The sequence below is a fragment of the Pomacea canaliculata genome, linkage group LG3, assembly GCF_003073045.1.
Source record: "Pomacea canaliculata isolate SZHN2017 linkage group LG3, ASM307304v1, whole genome shotgun sequence".
NCBI lineage: Eukaryota > Metazoa > Mollusca > Gastropoda > Architaenioglossa > Ampullariidae > Pomacea > Pomacea canaliculata.
The window spans coordinates 20,899,664-20,924,630 of NC_037592.1; the positions used below are offsets into that span (position 1 = coordinate 20,899,664).

General features: G+C 46.3%; 1 protein-coding gene across 1 annotated transcript; it reads left to right on the forward strand.

Moving 5' to 3' along the window:
• The first annotated feature begins 1,061 nt into the window (after nt 1-1,061).
• LOC112559556 lies at nt 1,062-24,770 on the forward strand. The gene is given in 9 exon segments (XM_025230888.1): nt 1,062-1,396; nt 13,295-13,529; nt 14,244-14,977; nt 16,018-16,194; nt 19,427-19,455; nt 19,457-19,847; nt 20,081-20,365; nt 21,015-21,898; nt 21,901-24,770. Coding segments are annotated over 9 exon segments (3,297 nt in total). The 5' UTR covers nt 1,062-1,320; the 3' UTR covers nt 22,387-24,770.
• The last annotated feature ends 197 nt before the right edge of the window (nt 24,771-24,967 follow it).

Sequence of the window (24,967 nt, forward strand, 5' to 3'; positions counted from 1 at the left end):
CTGCAGGCCTGCTTGACACGACAAGCCACTTTTTAATGGATAGCAGTAGACAGTTGTGGCTGCTGCTGCTGTTGCTACCAGAGGAGGTGACGGTGGTGTTGTTGCTCCAGCCATCGACTTTTGGCCATGGCAGGCTGTCTGTCCTTAGTCATGCAGCCTTGCTCTAGGCTTTGGTGTTTGTTTTTGTGTTTGTGGTTCTGCAAAGTGTTGTTTTCGTCTGTTTATCTCTGACTTTGCCTCCCTGGTCTTGATTCCCACCAAACCTCTTCTGCTCGCTCGCTGCATTCACTATGCTGACAGTTTAAACTGTCTTGTGCTTATTTTGAAATGTCTGGCCCGACTGACAGTATTTACATTTCGGTCTCTCCAATAGAAGTCATAACAATAATAATAACAATCATCATCATCATCATCATCATCATCATCATCATCATCATCACCAACACCTTTATATAGCGCCTTTCTCCAACATCAGCCACTCAAAGTGTTTTACATTAATCAAGTCACAGTCCAATGAAGAAACAAAAGATGAAGGTGAGGCAATGAGACAACAGCACACAATGTGGGGGGAGGGCAGGAAGAAGTGTAAGCATCACTTAGCTTGTCCTCCATCAACAGACAGCTTCTTCGTTCTTCACTACGAGTTTGCTCCCGCCAGAAGAACTCCTCCTGTAGCGACAAGTCCCTGCCACATCTTGTTCCCAAAACTTACTGTGCGCTCACTGGAACCTTACAGTCCTATTTCTCCAGGTAGGTGTTACACCTGTGTCTGCTGCTCAGAGTAGACCTGGGTGTACATTAAGTCTCATGATGTACAGACAATGGCGGGGTCTCGGTGTGCCCGCCCCCTTGCAAGGGAAACATTTCTTTGCAAGCGGGTCGACTGCTCAGCAGGTATCGCGACTGCCGTGTGTATTCCTCCCTGTCCTTCTCTCCCCCTTCTATCTCCCTCCCCCCCTTACTTCCCATGTCACGGACAGCAGCGGCGTTCGTTGGACGTGTCCTCCGTGTCGCGATATTCGCGGCCGCGGACGCGTGGCGCCTGACGGGGGGAGCAGTGGGGTCCGACCCCAGACGACAGCGGCCCACTGGGTAAAGGTGGGTCGCCCTGCAGACTGTACCTGGCGGGTGCTGTGGGTAGAGGGTAGGTTGTGTACAGCCAGTGTACCTGTGTGGATAGTCACCTAACGTTTCGCACTTCTTACAGGACCTCCAGTGACCGCCAACACGCACGCACGCGCGGACGACGCTGGCCGGTGCGTTCGCCGGACTGTCCGCACATGCAGTGCACGTGCCGGGGTGGACCACAGCATAGACAGGATGCTGCAGCGGGTGTGGGGGTGGCGCTGCGGTCTGCTGCAGGTCCTCCTGGTCACCTGGGCTGCGTCAGTGTCAGGTAAGAAACTATTCTTGTACTCAGTGATTTTTCTTGTATGCTATCAACATGTGTGTCTGCGTGTATGTGTACGACTTTGTGTATATATTGTATGATGTGTGTGTTTTTTTTCTGTCCGTCTCGCTGTCTTTTTCTATCCTGTTGTGTGTCGTGTATCTCCAGACTGTATTACTGTGTTCCTAATTCATTACCTGTCGTCTTCACTCACCTCGGTAAGTATGCGCGTGAATAGAAGACGAGACTGAAAATGCTCAGGAGAAATTGAAACTGTCGTAGCCTCCCTGCGATGTCCTCCGTGACAGGACCTATGAATAAAAACTGGTTTAACCTTTATTGGAACGACACGAGGCGAAGAATAGACATCCGCGCAGTGTTTGTACAAGCAGCCAGTGTGGATAACAAGCAATGACAGCACGCTCAGTGGCAGTAGTATATGAGGTAGGTATAGGAAGGTAGGTATATGAAGGTAGGTAAGTCTGTGAGCTTGAGGCCAAGGTAGACAAACATTGTTTCCAGTTAACCGTCTACATGACAGGCGGCCCTGGACTTGTCGGAACCTTCCACCTCGACAGACAATTGTGTGTCTGCTTGCACTACTTTCACAGTTTGTTTTTGTTTATATTCTTTGCATCTTTACTTTGTTGCTTGTTCCTCTCTATAGATACTGTGTCTAGTTTGTACCTTCCTTCTCTCTCTCTTGTTTTATGCTACACTCTGTCTTGTTTATCGTTTATCCGTCTTGTTTGTTCTTTACATTCCCTCCCTTCATCTACATGATCGGTATTTGTCGATCGCCACACTTGCGTGTCTCACACATGATGTAGATTGTGGGAGGTACCTGTACCTATTCACTCAGACTTCTAAAGGAAGGAGTGATGGAGCGTCCCCAGCACAAGCTTCGTTCCCATGCCAAGTCACCACAACATATAACTGAAACTTTAAACAACATCACTCCCATGCCAAGTCATCTCAACACATTCTCACCACACCCCCATTCCCTCCCTCTCACAAACAAGCCGATAAAATCATGAAGTGGTTCGATACCGCTAATGCCGCCTTCCATCTGTCTCCACCCTCTCTCTTCAACAGCCTGTCATCTCCCTGTCTTTACCCTCCAAGTAGCGATTGTCATCTTCATCTCCATCTTCACCGGTCTCAGTCCCCCTGTGGTCTGTATCTCCACCCTGTCATAATATCTGTACCTGGGTTGTATTGTCAGACAAAGCGTGGGTGACAGTTGTCAGCTGTCTCACTTCATCTGTTTGTTATGAAAGTTGCAGTATTGTTGTCGTTATATTTGTTTTCCCGAGGCAAACTCAGGGTTTGAGCTTAGCAGCCGGGGACAGGACCCAGAGTCAGTCACAGACACCCGTGTCGTTGTCCATCAGCGCCAGGCAGGTTGTGCGACAGACATCATGTGACAGAGTAATGAAAACGCTCTCAGGAAAGATGGCGGCGCTGACTAAGACATGTCTATGACTAACTGATTTTAGAAATATACTCGCTCTGTGTGTGAGAGAGTTTAAACAAAGCGCATTTTTGGCAGGTAATTTCTGTTATTAGTTACGAGAATGTTACTGATTGTAACACGTGGCTGACAGTAACATCCTGTCGAGGGATCATTTGTTTTCAATGCACGATGAGGTTCGTTTCTTCGGGAGTACTTCTCACGCTCTTTTTTTTTAGCTCTGTACAGCGAGACAGGTAAGGAGCTGGGTACAGCGGTGAGGTAGTGAGGTGGTTTTAACACCGAACACCTGGGATTCTGCTAAATCCCAACGAAAGCCACGGTCCTCAGGACGCAGTGCAACATCAAAGCTCTGTCTGTCAGGAGAGTTTAGAGTGTCACACCAATGTAGGCAAACCTTTTCGTTTTGCTACCTGTCCCGTGACAATCACCTGTGATCTCAGTCTACCTGAGAAAATGGTCTAAAAGTAATAATAGGATGTCAGAGTTTACGATACGCCATGCTGAATACCCAAAACTTTTATCGTCTGTCCTCCTACAGACATCCATGAGCCCCGCCGCTTCCCTGAGAAGTCTTGAGACAAGTTGTTTTGAGTTGCTCATATTTGATTATATATGTTCATGTTTTGCCCACGGCAAGACATGGGAAAAAAAATCTGTAAAAAAATGTCATGCCTTTATTGTATTTCTGATTACTTAGGTCGTTTTTTTTTTTAAACTCTGACAATTGTAGACGGCGCTTTGTTACGATGTGAACACTAGACTCGTAGAGAATCTGACAGGCTGTTGGTGTCAGCGCTTCACGCGAGAGAAATTGTCGATGAAGTGAACTCTAGAGAATTTGATAATCTGTTGGTGTAAGCTAGAAAGCTCTCCCCACCCCACGAACTGTGAAATATGGTTAATGCGAGAACTAATGTTAACTCTATGGCGCTTACACGCTACAATGGCAATAAATCCACCCAGAGTCAACATGGCTGCCACGTTTGCTATGATAGAAAACACAAACGTTCGCTGCTTTACTGTGATTTGTTCGTGCCAGTCACGTGTCGCACTCCATGTAGTCCGCTACCCGCTGATGACCACAGCAAGAGGTGAACAACGATAGTGGAGGTTTGGGTGTACGAGGTGATAATCGCTGTGTGCAGCGCGTATCGACGGTAAAACGTATCGTTGCACCTCTTTCCAGCAAACGGAAAAGATAATAAAATCTTCAAAAAAAGGGGTGCAGTTTGTGATGGTACCTGGATTTCAAACAACTTGCAGTAACTTTGTAGTAAACATTTTATCGGCAAAGAAGACTCAGTGAGTCCGCACATCACCTGTCATCGTTGTTTCCTAACAAAGAATTCAAGACAACTCTGGTTGTCGTAAACAAGAAATGTTTGCTTTGATGGAGAAAAATAAAGTATGTGGACTAGCAGCCACATCTCTCACTAAAAAAATCGACGCACAGATTTAAAAAAAAAGTGTGTTTTCAATTCTCTTGTTTTCCCAGTAAATTAAATCTCAAAAACAAAACACATTTTATCAGGAAGCTTAACTCTTGTTCTTTTATTCTTTGACATTTGCAGTTTAATTTCTGTATTACTTGAATCTGTGTCTGTAGTTTCTAGATATAGCAAAGCGCGATCACTTTGTTTAAAGAAAACATCCTTTTTATAGTGTAGAAAACCAGAGTCCGTATAGTCCGTTACTTTGACCTCGAGGTCATCTCTTGCGCCTTGCTGTCGTCTTCAAGATGTCGTTAAGCTTCAACACTACGATTCAAATGAAGCAAAAACTGTTTTATCACATTTCAATGGAGGGCAAGATTCCATTTTACTGAAGCTTTGTTTGGTTGTGTACTCACCGCCCTCCAACCAGCGACAGCTGTGTGGACTGGATGATAAAGATAACTCCATCAACCCCTGTTGGCATGTTAAGGAACCTATCTCCTTATAATACGAAAAAATACTCTAAGTAAGAAACAAATACTCTAAAAAAATAATTATGTTTTATAAATAGTATCAGATATAATGCACATTTGTAATCACATACATGTTTAGTAATGATACACTTATCAGTATACATTCCAAGGTATTTATTTCAAGCTCAGACATTTTCAGGATTTACGTAAAGGCCATTCATCTCACTCTACCCTAATTATCCTAGCTACCCTCGGCTTCTCCACCCAGAGACGTAAAGCCGAGGAAGAAATCTCCGCCCTCGGAGGGCATTTTGTGGAGTGACAAAGCAATGGCTGACGGTCTGATGACCTTTTATTTGCTACGACCGTCTTGTCGTCAGACGATCACCAGGAGATTCACCTCGCCATCAACAGACGCTGGCTGTGTCGTGTTGCTGTTATGTTTGTTGTTTGCTGATCTCTCTCTCACACATCCACACACACAATCCATATCACAAAGCTCACCAGCTCCGGGTGGCGCATATCCCAAATTCTCTTCAATACCCGACTTCTAGCGAGTGTCTGAGCACACTGTGCTTACCGTGGGATGGCTGGAGAGAGAGAGAGGGGAAAAATAAAATGCAAGGACGGTAGTCAATTAAGTAAAAAGCAGGTTGGAGGAAAGGGGTTCAAAGGGCCCCCGTCCTGGGGCGTGTGTCAAGACGGGGAGCTGAATGGCAGGGTGTGTATCGTGGCCGGGTGCACCATTGACAGTCGAGCTCAATATCAGCGCCACGCCGACAGACGGCAGGTCGAGGGAGAGCGCTTCATTGCAGTTGATCAGCGGCCTGTCTTTTGATCCTGTGTAATCACCTCCTTGCCAGCCGGTGCTCAATAATGCAAAGGCTCCCCTGTAGCCCCCAGGCCGCTTCCACTACCCTCCCAAGTACCCGTCCCTCGAGTCCCTCCGCGTAGTTGTTGTGCACGTGGCGCCACAGTGCACCCGCCTTTGTCTCCTCAGTTCAGCGGGTGTCGCTGGTCCTGCATTCCCGGCCGTTGGTTTGTCCTCCCAACAGACTTGAGTGGACCAACTCTCCGTACTTCTGTTTTCGTCCTTTAATTTGTTGTGATTTCCATGTCATTGTGCTAGCCTGCACCTTGTAATTGCGTCCTCGGCACTGTTTATTTACACTTAAGTGTTTATGGTCTCTTCTTCTTTGTCTCATTTTACATTTCTTGTGGACAGACAGTCTTCTCTAGCCAACGATACATCAGTTTATTCGTCTGTACTAGTCGTCCTTGTCATAGGTCTTACATGCAATTTCTCTCTGCTTGGTGATGATGTCGATACAGCGATCTCCTGGCGATTTTATTGGCTTTCCTGATTGTTGATTTATTTATTTTGTTTTCGTCTAATGACTCGCTGTCTGTGGAGCTGAACTATGACTCATCAACGTCTTGACTTGTGAAATCGTTAATTATTTTCCTAGTTTATAATTATACGCTTACAATTCGATTGACCCAAGCTGGTTCCCCTTGGCAGCCGCGGGCCCGGGTGCAGCATCCTCCCCTACCCTCTCCCCTTCTCCTCGTCAGGCTGCCACCACCCGACGGGACGTCATTCGTCTATTGTCTGATCATCACATGACCTACCCGACATCACAACGCCTTCATTAGACCAGCTTTCTGTCAGCACATCAACACAAACTAGTGACACACAGGTGTCAGTGAGTGACCCTTGACACAGCTCATCACCCTGAGCTCGTCGTGAGTTGAGCTTTTAAAACAAAGGCATAAAGTAGAAGAAGGCGCGCTCGTAAGTGATATGTCAGTCAGTGACATGTCATGTACACCTGGCAGTACACTGGACAAGATGGTCTTTGCCAAACTCATCAGTCTTTCTTAATCTCACAAGGAGCAGTGCGAACGAGCGAAACTATCAGCCAGAAATCAGCACCCGAAGGAAGACCACCCGCAGTTAGCAGACACCCGACACGATTGTCTCAGTCATCGCTTATCGCTTTTGTTATCTGGCTCTGCGCTGGCAGCAGGAGGGGGAGGGGAATTGTGAACGTCGGTAAGCAAGTTGTTTGACAAGAAATAGGTGTGTGTGTGGATTTTTTTTGAGGGGGAGGTATATTTTCACGTATTTCATGCAGTAACAGCGATAAGCTATTAATAGTTTGGTTTTCTTTTATTCTTCTTCTTTCTCTTCACTGTGGAGTAATTTCTGATGATGAATCGATAATGATGGACTATCATGACGATGGTGACAGGCCAACATCAGGCGGCGGTGTCTGTCGGACATGTCAGATCCCACTGTCGTGATGGCTGAGCGGTTCTCATCTCCCGACTGTTGTGGTGTGCACCCGCCATGGCTGCTCAGAGTTCATCTATTTCTGTGTGCACCCGCTAATGGATTCCAAAAATTAAAAAAAGAGGGCGGAAGTCAGGAATTGTGTTACAGTTGCGGGATTAGCAACACACAAATACAAGAGAGGGAGAAAAAGAAACTTAAATAAACAAATAAGAGACTTTGTGCGAGACGATTACGTGAGTGCACAATAAAGACAACTGATATAAATATAAAAACAAAAGAAAACAATTCAAACAAAGAACTATTTAGGTGAGAGACAATAAAAGGAAGCAGTAAAATTACGAACATTAACAACTAGTCCTTGGTGTGTGTTGGAGGGAACAGGAGACCTGAGAGATCGTGGGAGGGATTGGTAAGCCAGGGGTTCACAATAACAACTTCTGTCTGCCGGCAACACTGTGTCAAGTTGTGTCGACTTTCAAATACAACTCTCAGCTATACATTCCTACAGTTATCTACTGAGCTAAGTGTTTTATTTTCAGCGGAATCAACCCTAAGAATCGTTTGAACTTTGGCATTGCGCAATCAGACACATCTGCACTTTCTTCCATTGCATTTTTATCTTCTTGACTCACATTCTCAGTCGAACTCACTTTTTCTAAAAGTGCAGGTGTTCAGGTATATTTGTCTGCCTGTCTTCACATCGGTCAAGATTATGTCACAAAGGATGTCTTCCCTGACATTGTGCTCTTGACCTTTGATCGATCAAATTGCAGATATTGGTGGTGGTGGTCATGGTAATGGCGGCGGCGGTGGCGGTTGTGGTGGGGAACTCAAGCATTGACCTTGCCGAATGAAACATTTTTGTGCGGCCCTCGGCCACGTCCGCGTGTATATATGTTGTGCTTGGTGATTAACTTCCGCAGTGAAAATTGTTATTAGTGAGAGACAACGTCAACTTATTTTAATAAACTAAACTGCCTGTGCATGTAATAAACTACACTAAATGTAATTAATAATTATAAAAACTTTATTTTAGCATTTAACTGCAGTGACAGTAGTGTTTGTAAAATTTAATGAAAAAACATTTTCTTTTCGTGGTGCGGCCCGCTGACTGGCTGTTACTTTCCACTGCGGCCCACATGCTAATATGAGTTTGAGACCCCTGCCTTAGAGACTTTCCGAAACAATTAGGACCACTGTGGTCTACTTAAATTTATACTGTTTTTGATGTGAATTTCATAATCCGAAGAAATTTCTTTGATAAAAGTTTTTTTCCAGATGACAGTTTCACTCACAGACTGTTGTAAGCCGCAATCGAGGACTAATGACCTGCTGCAAATATGTGCCTAATATGTATCTCAGATTTATCTACTCATAAATACATCTACTCTTTCTTGTTCATCGTCTACTCATTAATACACTCACTCAACAAGCTCACCTACACTACTGCGCTGACGGCGTTGATGGCGGATGGCCTGTGTCAACAGGCGGCACTAACTGTAATCAGCAGCGAGAAGGAAACCTTTCCTAACCCCGGATTATGTAAATGAGATGATTAAGTAGAGGAGGCGAGGAGTGGCTGTGAAGGAGGGAGCGGCGGAAGCTGGGGGCTTTGTCGTGTGCTCCAGCGGCGGGACGCACAGGTTGCGCTCCCCTGATGTCGTCGTCGTCCTCGGGACACGAGGTGCGCGCGCAGAATTCAATGCGGCGCTGAGTGCGACGCGTGCCGCGGTCACAGAGCTGGGGGATCATCGCCCCCGCCCATCCCCAGCCCATCCTCACCCACCCACCCGCCGATGTGGTCGATGTGCCGGCCGTTAAAAACAAAATAAAAGCGAGTCGAGCCTTGTGCTACTTCGGCACGCTTCGTTAACTAAGGACATCACAAATATTTCCAGTCACAGCCTAGACAGGGGGTGAGGGTAGTGGGGAGGGGGAGGGTGACTGTACTCAGTGTGAGTTTGAAAAACCAAGATGAATAAAATAAGATCGATTGCGCTCGACCGGCTGCCATCTGAGATCCGCACAATGACATAATAGTGACAGCTCAGGGACATAATGACCGCTGGATGACACTATATTGACAGTTCGGTGACAGTATGTTGAGGGCACAATGTCTACATCTTTCCTGACTGCAGCAGGAGGCAAGTACACCGCTGTTACCTGTCGACACAGCGATGCTCGGTCTCCACCACCACCCATGTGCCAGGTAGCTTGTAGAGACAACACTCCCCCTCCCCACTGTCACAAGACATGCCCCACCCCGTGTAACTTGACTTCACAAAGCCTATTGTGGACTGACACACCCCCACTGGCCACGCCCCGCTCCACCCGTTTGCCAAGCGGGTGGTGCCACTCGTTGATTGAGAAGCCAGCAACACAACTACAAGCAAACAAACTTGACGACTGTAGTGTCTGTTGGCGGGATCTCACACAAGGGGGAGAGTTCCAACAAGTTGATGAATACATGTATGTGGTCACCGAAGGTTTTCGTCCTGACTTTGGGTCAGAGGGTGGAGTCTGCAAGAAAGATGCCTGTTAGGAGTGTAGTGAGTTAAGGAGATCTTGCCACCGTTACATTTTATTTTCAGGTACCAACAAGATTTAAAAAAAAAAAGGTAATGGTCATCGGGTATCGAACCGGCGCGTTTTTAGTTTTGGACACTACTGTCAGCTATATTAAAATTTAATATTAAAATTCTAGTCCTCAATTTCCGATAGAAACTTTGCCCAATCTCTCATTTTCTTATCATCGAAGTGTACTCTCAACATGGTTTCAGCCCCCACTGCAAGTAAGACATGAGTGCTTGTGTGCGCGTGCGCGTGAGAGAGAAAAAATTTATGTGTGTGTGTGTGAGAGAGAAAAAAAAGAATGTATGCGTGTGCGCGCGTGAGAGAGAGAGAGAAAAGGTATGTGTGTGTGAGAGAGAGAGAATATGTGTGTCAGTGTGTGTGTGTGAGTGTGGGACCCACCGGCAGACTGACCACCTGCTGATCTGAAGTGTTTGTCTTGCGGGAAGATAACTGTTGACAGAAAGATCGGAAACAAATACTTGTGGTGGCAATAAAAGCCAGTCTAGTTACTGTGTGTAGGCCACGTGAGTGGCAGGCTCGAGCTCTGACAGAAGCAACTGTGACTATTGCTGGGTTTCCAGACACCATGTCTGGCTGAACTGAACCTGCCGGTCCTATCTCTTTTTTTTTCTCTCCGTTTCACATACACGATTTTGTGAGCTGTTTTCTGTGCCAAACCTACATTTTTGCAGCCAAATATAAAGCTTTTTTTATTTCTTTGAACTACAGCAATGTCTTAGGACAAGCTGTGACACGCTTGGCAATGCTCGGGTGCTTTGTTGTTGCTTAATGGAAAATCGCAACATCTGGAGCTAGTGAGACTATCCGTCCTAAACCCCGACTGAGATTTGAACCGCAGCTCGACAGCTGCTGTCTCACGGCGAGAGTTCAGATACAATTAATGACGCTTGACTCCGTTGATTGCTGTTGCCCAGTCAACTGCTCATGCGCGACCTTCTGTGACCCGAGATAACAGCCGTCCGTGAAACGTTCGTTTTTACCTTTACTTATTCCTGAACTCTGCCGTTGAGTTGCCGCTACTAACAGGTGGCACTGTAGATGTTGCAGTGCTTCAGGTGGCACTGTACACTGTTGTACCTGAGATGAGGACCCAGGGCCGCCTGTCAGTGTGAACATCCGCTGACTCTTTGTCCGACACCCCGGCGCCTCGTCTCGTCAACTGATATCTTTCTCAATTAACCTCCAGCACCACCATGACTTCCATGGTCTTGTAAAGTCTTTACTGGAGGCCATTCACACCTTGCAATAAACCACGATTTTCGGGGTTTGCAAGCCTTGCAAGGGCTTGAAACAAAGTTTGCAAAAATAGTCTTTCGTGAACAGGATGTTGTCTTTGTTCATACCAGGCTTGACCTACACATGTCAGTCAGAAATTCTGGAACATAGTAGGCTCTCTTTTACCTTTATTGTAGCAGACAAATGGTGTTGAAGTCGGGAGAAAAAGTGTGTCCAGTTCATTTCTCTGTGGGAGACTACCGTGTATTTGTTATCAATGCTCACCCCACTACACGAGAGGAGATAAGGCCAAGGATGCCTTTATTGAAATTGCTCGTGCTCTGGGCAGTGACATTACAAGGTTAAGATTATTTTCCTTTGATGTTGGTGGACTGTTCAATGGTCGTGATTAATTAAAACAAATGTATACAAGTAGCAAAAGATTTACTGCTGATGATAGAGATAACTTTACAAGTGTAACGTGTTATACCAGAAATTCTGAGGACATTGCCAAACAACATATCAGAAACATTTTCTTCTCACAGTGTTCCGCATGAAACGCACTTTTTACTTAAAATAAAATTAGCAATTTATGAATCCTTTTTTATGAGTATTATGAAGTCTACTGGTTTTCTCTGCTTTCAGAAAATAATATAAAGCTGAAAATGCGTTCATTGATAACACCATTTGGCATGAATAAACGCATGCTGTAATAACAACCATCCGCAGACGACAGAGAAGAGCTTTGTCGGAAATTTTGGAAGTCACTCGCCAGGTCACCTGACTACTAGTGGTCTTTACTCCTTTCCTCTCTTCCTTCCTCCATTTACACACATTCCTCTCTCCGCTGCCTTTTTATTCAAATCAGACGCGTACACACATGCACACAGACAGAAAAACTTCATCAGGGCGGTCTCGTTCACCTCGTTCTCTCACGAAGTCGAATGTAAGCCTCCCCTCGCCTGCTGTTTGTCCGTGAGGCGGTTGCTTCGTGTAACCGATCCCTTTCTGACCTTTGGAGCAGCTTAGCGAGCTGATGAAGGAGGGGAACACCGGGTGGTGCAGGGCGAGATGTCAACACCGCAGTTGTATCTCCTGCTTCCTCCGCCGCCAGGCCACCAGTTGTGCTGCAACGACTTCTTCTGCAGCCTCTCACGTGCGCCGATGACGCGTCCGCACACACAGACTGATTGCACACCTGCGTGCCAGGTCAAAAGGTCATCTCGGGTAATAGAGCACGTGCGGCTCAGACATCGGAGATGGAGGATCGGGGCGGGAGTGGAGAAGGGAGGGAGAGGGAAGAACTTGCTTCTTCTGTAACGTGCGGTATTTCAGCATTTTACCTTCAAGACAACGTGACTGTTACGTGACATCACGTCATACGTTTGGTTGGCTGTTACGTGACATCACGTGTAACTCGATCTCACTGGTTTTGCGTGACACTGCGTTAATATGACATGGCTAGTGTTTACGTAACATCCCGGATTTTTTAAGTGACATCACATGTAACACGACCTGGCTAGTTTCTCATTTCTTGATTAAATAAGACAGATAATTGCTGTGTTCGGGCTGTGACCATGTCCCGTGGTGACACCTGGCGGACCTCAGCTGTCACGAGGGAGAGAGTGGTGAGGTGGGACAAGCCAGACTAAGAGAATGCCCTGAAGTCTCTGAAGAAAAGGCGCAAGTGCCTGAGATTCTCACATGAAAGGCACCTGGAAGTCGTCTGTAGAGGATAGCTGGGCCTCGTGGTGATCTCCTCGCTGGCTGGCTGGTCACAGTTGACGCCTTTGCCAGTTCGGGGGTCGTCGCTGGCAGGTACATGGGGTCACCCTAGTTACTGTGAAATGTTGGCAGGTCCTGTGTCTCGCGACCCAGTCTCTAAGCAGATGGTAAACACGAACATGACTGACGATTTGTACCTGGCCTACTGAAACTCATGGACAAACCCTAGCTGCTGTCTTTGAAGCTGACTATCCCATCTTATTATTAATAGGAGGAGTGTTTATACAGCGTGGACTCCCAGCACGAGGCCAGGCATTTCAATCTTTACAGCACCAGGTTATGGATATGGGATACAATTAATAAGGGAATAGTACTCTCATCAACACACACAGAGTACACACATCTGAACTAAGGGCAACACTGGATTGCAGTGAGAATGAAGCGACTACAAAAATGTATTCCTTCTTGTACTCTTGAAGACAAGAAAGTCTTCAAAGTTCTCTCAAAATAGACTGATCCCCATCATTGATCAAAAATAAGTAAATAAACGGTCTGCATCATTACATCTGAGCTTCTCTTGTATGTAATAACGGATGTGTCCTTGGTGACTGTTAATCGCTGTCATGCAAACCTTTGTGTTGTCTTCCTCCACGACATAAAGTGTCTTTATTTTATTCCTTCACACAGTGGCGGGCAGCCTCTACCGACTCGTCACTCCATCCTACTACATTTTGTTCTCGGGGGACCTGGAGGTGACTTTCTACATGCCGTCCAACGTGTCGCTTCCTAACGCCTTTGTGCGGCTGCGCGGCTTCAACCCTCGCCTCGGTCAGTGGCAAGAGATCACCAGCATGGGACTACCTCTGGGGCAGACGACGGGAAACCTTTCTGTGGCCTGCGGCGTGCTGGAGTTTGGCGGCCAGTAAGTACTGAGTGGTGCGATGGTTAGAGAGAAATACTTCCACTGGATGATGGGTGGCACCGTGCAGCAGAGTGCAGTTCTAGTGACGGTGACTGGCTAGAGGATCGTGTTACCTACCTCTAGAGAGGACATATACAGATGGATGCATGTGTATGGGGGAGGGAGGAGGTGGCACGTGTGTGGACCTAACGCTGATTTTTTTTTTTTTTTTATTTTAGTAAGCGTCTCAGTTTGCAAAAGTGAGCCCCATTTTATTTTACCTTTACCTGTCATCAGTTTTATGCCTTGAGTTATTTTGCATGTCGCAATTAACTTTATGCATCCCTTCATAGTGTTTAAAGTTGTCGAACTTAGCTGTATGACAAGTTTCGTGGCTGGCAAAGATTGAAGCGGAGAGATCGCTTAGCGCGGACTAAGGTCGCTGACGTCACGCTTCCGAAGGCTCCCGAAGTCTCCCGAAGGCTTCCGAAGTTTCTCCCTTCACTGAGACCTTTACAAAAAAAAAAAAAAAAAAAAAAAAAAAATCAGCGGACCAGTCGACACAACATGTAACGCTTCCTTACGATGACAGAAAATTCACCAGTTAATTTATGACGAGTCTTACCTGGTTGGTAGGTGTTCTGTAAGTATGCCTGTACGACATGTCAGATACTTGGTGTGTATCTGTGTGTGTGTGTGGTAGCCACTGTGTGATGTGTACCTCCTGTGTCACAGGTACTCTCTCACCATGCTGATGCAGACGACAGGGCCTGTGTTGGCTGAAACAACATTCTACTCTCTGTGGCCCAACCTGGTGCTTCACCTGCCATCCTCTCACCTGGCGCTGACAGCAAACGTCGTCATGGAGATTCGCTCCAGCGCCACCTGCGGGTCGCGCCTGCACCGCGAGTTCCTGTCCCTGGTGCTAACATACCAACGGACGAAAGGCACGGAGGGGACCGCCACCCGTCTGAGTCAGCCGGTGGTGCTGGAGATGACCAACTTCACGCCATCGACAAGAACAGTTCGCAGTGGATCTTCGAGTGTCAGGCTTTCGATCTGGAGGTTCGTACCAGGCCTCCCTGCAGACCTCCTCTGGTCACGTGATCTGCACATCTAACATGATGGAGGTGAAGTTCAACGCCGCCTACCGGCTGTCGGTGGAGAGACCCAGTGTTTTCCCATGCAACGACACATCGAGGTGACGTACACGCAGCCGTCTTGCGCAGGCGCAGGCGGAAAGATCCGTCTCTTCTCCCTCCACCGCTCTCCGGGATCCCTGGCAGCGCCGCTGCAGCACCGCTATGTCACGGAGCAAGTGGTTCACCCGGACAAAAACACTCTGGCCTTCAGCTGCTCTCACCTGAACCAGACGGTGACGGGCTACTGCTTCGTGTACGTCACCGTGGCTCGCCTGGGCGCCGTGGTGCCGCAGAGGGAGTTGTGTTTGCCCTTCCACGCTGACGCAGGTACGGCCACCTACGTCACAAATTCTACGTCATAGTCAACAAAAACCGGCCAACATGTCGGTTAGCAAATGTATACAGGGGTTGCTCGCTATCAGTCTTTACAACTACACTGTAGTAGATATTTTTTTTTCGGTCGAATGATGTGTGTGCGCGCGCGCATGTAAACAGTTTATAAGTGACGTGCGTTTTTGTGTGTATGTGTGTGGTCACGTGCGTTTGTGTACCTACTGTACTTGTCGGGAATACATGCAGACTGTTAGGTGATAAGTGTAACTCGCTGTCTGCTCTTGTGAGCAGGAAATGAGATGTATACAAGATTGAGATCTTCATGAGTTATCTTTACTTCTATGATTTGTGCTTAGACGTGTCCAATGTTGGATGAATTCAATAATTCATTGACGTGGATTGTATCCTCCCATTAGGTGATACAAAATAATTCATAATCTTGATTATATTACCGATGCTATGTCAGATATACATTTAATTAGGAGTACGACTTTATAAAATACCTCAATTTACCTCTCTCTCTCTCCTTTGTTTATTTGCCTGCTTGTGGAAATATTGCTGGTAAGTAAATCTTATGTTTTCAAACACTTTCTCATATACTTATAACTGTACATTACTGTCAGCAATTTCTTTGCCAAACTCACTTATACCATGACACAAAGACATAATTCTCAGTCCAGGAAAAGCACTTTACAGTTAAAAATAAAATAAAAGAGTAATTTACAGTTATTTATTACAGTAATTTGTTCAAAGCACACTAAGCCAAAGAGCTTTAATTATTTCCATGTTTATTTGTTCACGATTTAATATGAAATATATTTTTCAAGAACCGTATTTCACTTAATTACTGTGTGACTAAGTAGGTCATACGGTCACACTACGACCAAGTCTTTCTTATGTTATTTATTTATTTTGATTATTGTGTCTCTTCACCTACTCACAACATGATGCGCGTTATTGTTTTACTCCGACAGCTTGTTTTTTTGATTCTCCAGTGTTGCTACATATTAAGCTTTGTGTTATGTTCGGAACAGATCTTCCCGAAGATGGCGGCTGGAGCGCGTGGACCGCGTGGAGTGCGTGCTCCGTGACGTGCGGCGGGGGATCGCGCAGTCGTTTCCGCATGTGCAACGTGCCGCCCCCCAAGCACGGAGGGTATTTCTGTAAGGGAGAAGCCGTTGCTGTCAGTCCCTGTCACGTGGCCTGTCCAGGTAACAGTCGATGAGGGGGATGGTGGAATAATGTGTCTACAGTCCCCCTCCAACAATAACTGAAACACACAGCATGTATGTGTCGTACATGATGGAGCTGTAGTGGTCGTTTCTCTGTGCTTTTCTTTTATTTTTACATCGTCAGTAAGGTGTTTATTTTTGGTGTCAGTGAAGGACAATATAGTGTTAGGGGTAATACAGTATCAGTGAGATGATAATGCAGTGTTAAGCTTAGTGGCGTAGGAAGATGATCACATTCTTGCCTCCTCACGATTTTATTTATTATTTTTTTTTTTTTAATGTGGCGGCTGCCCTTCCTGGGTTCGCAGACCATCGAGGCTGAGCCACAAGTGGAGTGCAAACAGTTCTAGCCGGGTGGGAGGGGAGGTCTCATTGACCAAGCCCGTATTACCCCTAATTTTCTTGTCATAAGCTGCGCTTAGTTCTTGTCATATTTATCACAAACCCGATGTTGTGTGAAGGTATGTCATTAATACTTCCCAGCCCTCATTATGTGGAGATGACTCGAGATCAACATCTGTTTGTGGAAGTGTCTATGAAGATGGATGGTCGCTACACAAATCACGAGGTGAAGTTGTGGTGAATGTTTGAAGGTTCACTAATGGCACATCAACAACTGTGTCGAAGACTTTCATCGCTGTTCCTACCCTAACTCCATGTATGTGGATATGCATTATAAACCTTCACCCATCAGACAATGCTCAAGTTCCTCATCTCCACGCTGTTTTGATACAGTAGTCCACCATCTTCATCTCTCCTACTCTTGGTGTACTTTGTACTCCAGCATTATGTACTGTTGCTACCACAACTTGTACTACAGTACTATGTACTGTCACTAGCAGAACTTCTACTACAGGCATCTGTGCTGTGACTACCACTACCAACCACTGCCGATCTGCTCTACTTTGAGATCACCCATCCATCATTACAACCGAGCACCCAGCCAGGCATCCGCATCCAGCGTCTCTGCTTCACTCTTTTCTGCTGCCTGCTTCTCGACCACCCGGCATACCCGCCAATTTTCTGCACGTGAAGATTGCAGCCTGCCCCCCATAATCTGTCGGTATGCCTCTTAACCCCTCCACAGCCATTTCCGCCGAGCCTCCATCAAGTGCGCGGACTGCAGCGTGCTGCGGCGCTGATCAGTGGGTCGAACTGGGCGAGGGTATGTGATGGAGGAGAGGATTGCGGGGTGGTTGGGGTGGAGGTGGGGACGGCAAGACACGTGCCGACAAATCAGTGGGAACCTGGCGTGTGGCGGTGTGATAAAGATAGCGGCGGAGACAGCCGCGTAACGAGTTGGTGTTGTCAAAGGGTCGCAGACACGGTATGGTCACACTTTGTAAACAAGGTCGCCCACTGAGACAGAGCATCGGTCGCTAGGGTGTGATGCAGGACACGGGACTGTCACTTGAAGGCGTCGGACTCTCTTCTCTTATTTCTCCAACGCTGTTGCATAAAATGTCATGGACGACAGTGATATGCAAATTTCCCGTTGGAAGCAGAGCTAGGAGCTGGAACTAACCCTAACCCTTGTCTCCCTACCCGCTCCTGTAAGCACTACGATAACGTGATGCGGTCAGTGACAGTGCATCCCTCTATAAAGACTATATATTCCTGGAGTCCATTCTCGACCGCTGTAAGTAGAAAGTGGATGGTTGCACAATGATACAGCTAGATACACAGGATTCCTTCATCATGCAAAGAGCTATTCAATAAAGAGGACAATTATCGCGAGAGGATAGCAATTAAAGGTATGATGTGACACTTTGGATCCTCCACTATGTTGGCAGGAAGATTGGAAGGTGGACAGTCATCATGTTATCCTGTTCATCCCGTCACCATACACTTGAAACGACTTGAAACCATCTCGTTCGCAACTTTAGTGGCAACAGTCCTGTTCATTAGCAGACGCGGAGTAAAGTAAATAAGCATTTCAACTCATCATTAGACGCCGTATTAGTCATATTCCCAAACTCAAGGGTAGGCGCCATATTACTGCCATATTCCCACTCATTAGTAGACACCCTGTGGTCATATTCCCACTCGTCAGCCAGTAGACGCCGTATTAGTCATATTCCCATTCATCAGTAGACGCCATGTCACTGTCATATTCCCACTCCTGGTAGCTATTATGTTCAGAAGCTGAGTGTGGTTGCAGAGCGGAAAGCCAGGAAAGGGGAGGTAAGCGATCAGACGGAATGAATGATTGGCACGCCGGAAGATGGAACTGGTTGAGTGACATGAACTGAGTTTGTAGGAATGGAGTCTGAGGGGTAGGGAGGGAGTTGGGGGTAACAACGCTGTCGAGCTGCTTGCTCAATAGCAAGATGTCCTACAAAGGGAGATCACTGTATTGTTTGCCGGAGATTAACAGCTTGACGCGCCGTAAATCAGCGCCTAGTGCCGGCAGTTATCTCCCCTCTACAGTCGGCGACTGCACGAGATGCTGAGGTTGGTGCTGTAAGCCACGTGACTGCTGGGCGTTGACACAGCTTCCTCCAAGACAGACGAGAGGATCCATTATCCGGGGCGTAAATCTTGCGGCAGCTGCTGAAATTCCTGAACTCTTGGTTTGTGGCCAGGACTGATTGCGCTGGTAGTCAGCAGCCTGCAGATGAAAGCAGACATTGTTCTCTCCCATGGAATTCAACATTGTGCTTCATCTTAAAGCTTTGACCCGCCAGGTTCACTGGACAGGATCGGCCAAACAGTTTGTTAGGATGCACAAGAACAATTTGTTGAGACTTTTCAAGCTATTTGTGAGGACATACCGAAGGAACTGTAAAATGATTTTTCTAACAGGGAACGTTTCGTTTGCATATAATTCCCAATCCATTATTTGACAAACTAAATCTAAACATTATAAGCAAGCTGTACAAATTAATTCATGTAACATGACAGCAAAAATATTAGTGAATGTGTGTATGTGTGTTTGGGGGGATAAGGTGCCGGGTTTGTCGTTTGACCCAAGAAAGTGCACTAACTGTGGCAAGATGATATAAGTGTAAAATGGAATAACGAAGTACGATATGTAAGAATCAAAAATACAATTTTCCAAGAACACCGAAAGAAATACGTAAAGGTAGAAGGAAACGAGACATCTTTTCTAACAATCACGTCGTTGATTGATGTCTCATAATAACACTTATAGCCGAGACATGTTGTTGATGTCATACTAAGACCTCAGCCCACTCCTCCTGTGTCGCAGATGCCGTCCGGCTGACCCCACTGCACTCGCCCCCATTTCGATGCCAGCTGCGTCTGTGGGTGCACGTTGACGGCCGAGTCTGGGGAGATCGCCGCTAGCGGTCGCTGTCAGGGCCTGGCATCGTGGGTCATCAAAACGGATGGACGAGGGCAAGTCACCTTGACATTTCGCTATTTTGACCTGTTACCTGGCAGACAGTGGGTCAAAGTGCGAGACGGTGAGATGGAGGAAGATGATTTGCTGTACTTCTCTCAGCACCACGCGGTGGCAGGTGAGGTAACATCGTCGAAGCACGTGCTGCGCGTGGAGCTCATGACGGTGACCCCACCAGGAGCGTCACCACCTGATGATGTCATCTTCCCCCAGAACGACACCTACCCCATTCATCTTCACGGGTTCATAGCATCATATCACATCAGAGGTGAGTCGTTTCCACTGAGGTCTTATTTAGTTATTTACTTTCAGAGGTTTTAAGACATTAATGATCATTGATAAGATGACGCGAGGGTTCACCTATACATCAGCCATGAAAGATGGTGGCTGATTACAAACGTAGCATCAAATAGATCTCACTCACGATCACCTGTTGTAGTTTTTGGTCAAATTCAAGAAGCAAACATGCAGCCCCTGGAGGTCGCCTGTTTTACTTTGCAGAACGACATCCGTCCGGACTTCCAGCACCACTGTACCGCCGCGTGCAGAGCTCCGTGCTGCAGAGTGACGTCACGGTTGTCGGCATAGTGGTGTGTGCTGTGCTGCTGGCGGTGTTGCTGGGTGTGGCCGTCGTGCAGCGTCTCTACTGGCGCCACCTTCCCAAATACAACATGGCGGCCACGGAGGAGAGCCCAGCCCACTGCGCCCACAGCTCTAGTGCCCACAGCAGTCAGCCCTCCAGCCCTGGGCCCCACGTACAAGTGGACATGGACATCCCCCTTACGGGTGAATATTTTATCACCACGGAGTTACATACTACACAATAATTACAAATTGCACACTTCCATGATAGTGCTAACCGTATTCGTTTCCTGCAATCACAATTACACACCATCCATCTTGCTGTCTCGCTTTACTTTCTTACTGTAAACACTGGTTCTATCGCGTTGTAGCACCATCCGCACACACACTTTCTTGTCTTCTTCTACAACACTATTTCTACAATACTTGTTAGTGTCTTAGCGTCCATTGTCTTGCCGAGTGATATGATCTAGTTATACTGTGCTCTAGATAACATTACTTTGCTTTTGCTTTAGCATCATCTTCTCTAGTCTTCAGTCCTAACTTCGATATTATGCTTGTATTATGTTGTATCGTTGTATTTGTATATTACTGTATTAATGCCATCTACGATGGTGAAAAGTAGACGTGACGGGTCACATAGCCTGGTGGTGGTAGAAGTAGTGAACTGTTTAGTTCTACACAACATAGAATGAAGAAGGCGGGACCAAGCACTCTTATGTCATTGCCTTTTTGTTCTCTAAGCATATTTTCTTCGCATACGTATTCATATATTTTGCCATTAAACATGGATTGAAATTCAGGTGTGATCATGCCACTCCTATTATGTTGAGATGCTGTGATCTGTCCACAGGTGGCGGGCGCCGGAAGTCCTCGTCAGGCCAGAAAGCTGTCTCGCGTGCGTCATCCGTGTCGAGCACCTGCAGCGCGACACTAAAAAAGCTGCGCGCGCGTGCTGACGGCGCCGAGTCATCAGCAGCGTCAAAGGGTGCAGGTGCTGTGTGCAACGGAAGCCCCAAGCCGTCGACCCGCGCCTACACTCCGGTGGAGAACACGTCTCCCCAGGACACGGACCTTGACCCTAGCTTCTTCCGATCGAGTCCCATCTTCCGCCACGTGGCTCCGCGCTCGCCCAGAGTGCACCCCCATGGCAGCAGCGCGTCTGTGGACGCCCCGGTCTCTCCCATGGCATCTCCCGTGCTCACCAAACACGACCTGTTGGCCCGCAAGCGCCAGAAGCGGGAGGGCTCAGTATCCGGGGGCGGCGAGCTGGACAGAGAGGTAACGGGATCATCAGGCTCATATTCTGTCTCCAAGAAATTAACGCCTACACTTCCAACTCCGACAACCACCTCCATCTCCATCAGACCGAGACCCACGGTATCGCAAACGCCGACCAGTGGCAATGGGAACATGAGGTCACCCTTTGACCCACGACAAAAACCTGTTACCACTCCTTCCTCCCTGCATCACCCCCTGCCTCTCTCCCTTCAAACATCCGGTAACACGGTGCGCTCCCCTACATCGCTAAACCACTCTTTTGTGCCCACGCGATTCTCTCCGTCAGACGAGAAACGTTCACAACAAACAGCCAACTCCTCTTCTTTAGAAAGCAAGAATTCGCCCACAAAAAAGAAACATTTGCCAACAGGCGAGCACTCTACTGTTGCGCCAAAGATTTGCCAGCAGATAAAAAGCACTGTCCTGAAGAAAGAGCCCCTAGACAGGAGTGCATTCCTTTGAGAGATTCCGTTCACGATTTATCGGCAATGGCTAGGACGCCAGTCAGCGCCGAGACCTCGTTCATCCAGACCCGCCCCAAGGCCAGGCGCCCAACCTCCTTGACCGAGAGCTACTCGCTGGACGTCATCCACGTCCGGTCGCCCAGGTCACCACAGCCGGTGGCAAGCAAGCTGTCGGCCAGCGAGGAGCGCCAGACGTTGTTACCCAAGCCGGACGGCCAGAGCCCAAAGTCGCCGCGGGGAGAGCTCGGTGGGGTGGAGACGAGGACGTCCAGCCCTGGCAAAAGCAGCCTTGGCTCGCGCAGCCTCGGGTCATTAAGCGCTCGAACTCTGTCGCCCTCACGAAGCATCGCAACACCAGAGCTGGAGTACGATGACTTTGTCATGGACGACCCTTTGTCTTACTTTGACTATGAAGAAACGTCAAAACTGACATGGCATGGGACTGAGAAACTTGGCAGGACAGCACCCAAAGACAACTAAAGGGGTTAAAGTTGTTTGGCTGCTGATACCGTTAGTTGAAGAGGTGGCTGCAGGTGGAAAGGACCTGGTGCAGGCATGAAACAGCTGAAAATAGAGGTGTAGGGTGTAACAAAAAGCACTAGAAAGAGACAACAAAATTGAGGTAGATCCAGGGACGAGACAAAAAGACAAGAAAGCAGGCTCAACAAGCCAGTTAAGCGAACAGACATCACTTTCTATGACGATTATCAGTGTGAAATGCACAGATTGGAAATATTGTTCAGTGTGTGACCTAGAGATGGAAAATGTCATATAGATAGATGTAAATTCTGTTTATAGTGTGGTCTGACATACAGGTCCCAAGCATGGTGTGATAAAATCAGTAACAAGTGTAGTAGCAAGGACATGGCTGTGGGCACACAAAAAAGTATGCATGTTGTTGGTTGAAGAGATGACTCATTTGTGATCCTTGCTTCACTGGTAGTTCAAGTGAAAAACAGTCTAACCGACTTCTACCTGAATAACTCTGCAAAGATTTCATTACAAAGATCTCTGGGTGCTCAGGCTGGATACCCATGGTTTGGTTCCTACAACAGTGTGTTGGTGTGTGTGCAGGCAACATCTAGCAGTGGGTATCCATGTCATAAACAATGCGCTTGGAATACTTACACCAGTCAATAATTGTGTGTCACTTCTGGGATGACCAATGATCTTGGCATGTCAGTGAGATGTCAGCAATCAGGCTGACAGTGGTCATCAAAGGTCAGGCAGCTGCACAGCTCCTCTCAATATTGACCATGATTATGTCAGCTTTCAGTCAGTTAAACACAGTGGCTACATCAGTCTCTCTTTCTCGATGACCAGCTGTTTAACCGTAAAATGACACATTTATAGACATTAATAATAACACAAGACATATCACAGAATATTCAGTGTCAATAGAGGAATGTTTACATAGGCGTTAAGAAGACAACCTTTACATGAAGGTTACACAAGAAATGAATTACAGATGAGACAACACAATGCCACTAGAGTCTTTCTGATCTGATCAAACACAATGCTACTGTTTCTTGTGATTCACTACTGAATCTGTGTGACATGCGAGTTCCTCCTCTTTTCCTTACGTACTCATGCTCATTTGTTAACATTTTTACCAGAGTTTCTCACTATGATACAAGACTGTTCTTCACTTGTGGAACACAAAAAAGAGATTATCAATTACATATTTATAATATTTTTAGATAAGACTTTATCCCAGAGGGCAATTAGAGGCAGCTCTATATCGAAGTACAACAAAACAACAACACCACAACATATTCATATCCATATTTTAATTAGATGGTTACAGCGTCGCTTTAAAGACATGTAATTGTCTAATTTTTCTCTTAGTTTCAGTGTATAATGATCCTGCTACCACTTTTATGCATGAAAGATGTCGTATGTCTCTACAAGTCAACTTTACAGAAAAAAATCATTGCACTTCTTGACTACTAGCAAAGAAAGTTCCAGTCATGCTTATGCTACCCTTGTTTCACACACAGATTTATGTGATGAATCTTAGCAGAAAGCTCTGTGGATCATAAATGACTTAAGGTTAAAGTTAAATCAATAATTTTATTAGTTCGTGTTACTAAGTTGTACTGTCACAAATATATTTCCTTTGTAAATCAACACTTCTGGGGCATTTTCTTCTGCTCAGTATTTTCATCACTCCAGTTTTTTTTCAGTTTATTAAAATGTAACTTTGTATGCTTAATGTCAGAATGATTTCAACCTCAATTTATTAACAATAATAATAAAAGAATTTGTATGGTGCATTTCCCTGTTGCCAGCAAGCTCAGTGCACTTTGACATAAACAAGCTGGCTTAACAATATCCCCGTCACTATTAGACATACGCATTCAAGGGGGATAATCGTGATTCCTGAAACACAGAGCACATTCACATATAAAAAGGCACACACGCACACATGGAGTGGAAAGTAGGAGAAGAAAATGCCACCAACTGCTTAAAGCATTCCTAGAAGGCTGTTACTGGAATAAAGGAATTAAGTGTTCTAGTCAACTGCTTTGTTCGGTGGTTAGCTATGTTGAAAGGAAGGTGGTTGAGGGGGAAATTGGTATTTTAAGCCAAGTCAGGAACTGACTGTATCACTGCAAAGCAGCCGGCCCTATAAACAGGTGACGTGTTCAAAAAGAACAGCATGCCTGAGATGAAATCTAAGCCCAGGACAGCCAATCTTCACTGTATTTGTTTGCTGATTTGAGAAATTTATTTTAAGTTTTCATAAACAATATTCAGCTTGGAAAAACACTATGAGAGGAAAAGAAGATGGCACTATCTGGTTTATCTGTATAACCTAACAACCAAATAAAGAAAAGGTTCCATTTTACCTGTTTTCATATAAGCATGAAAATTCTTCCTATTTTTGAAGATAAGAGTATGTTATTGATGCATATATTTAGATCCATTCCTCGTAAAAGTCCTCAAAATGTTGAGACTTGGCTGAGTGATTTATACTGTTTTGTTTTTAAATTATTTAAACTATTATTACTATATTTCTTCAAGTCATTTGCAGAGGCCAATGTACAATGAACACTTC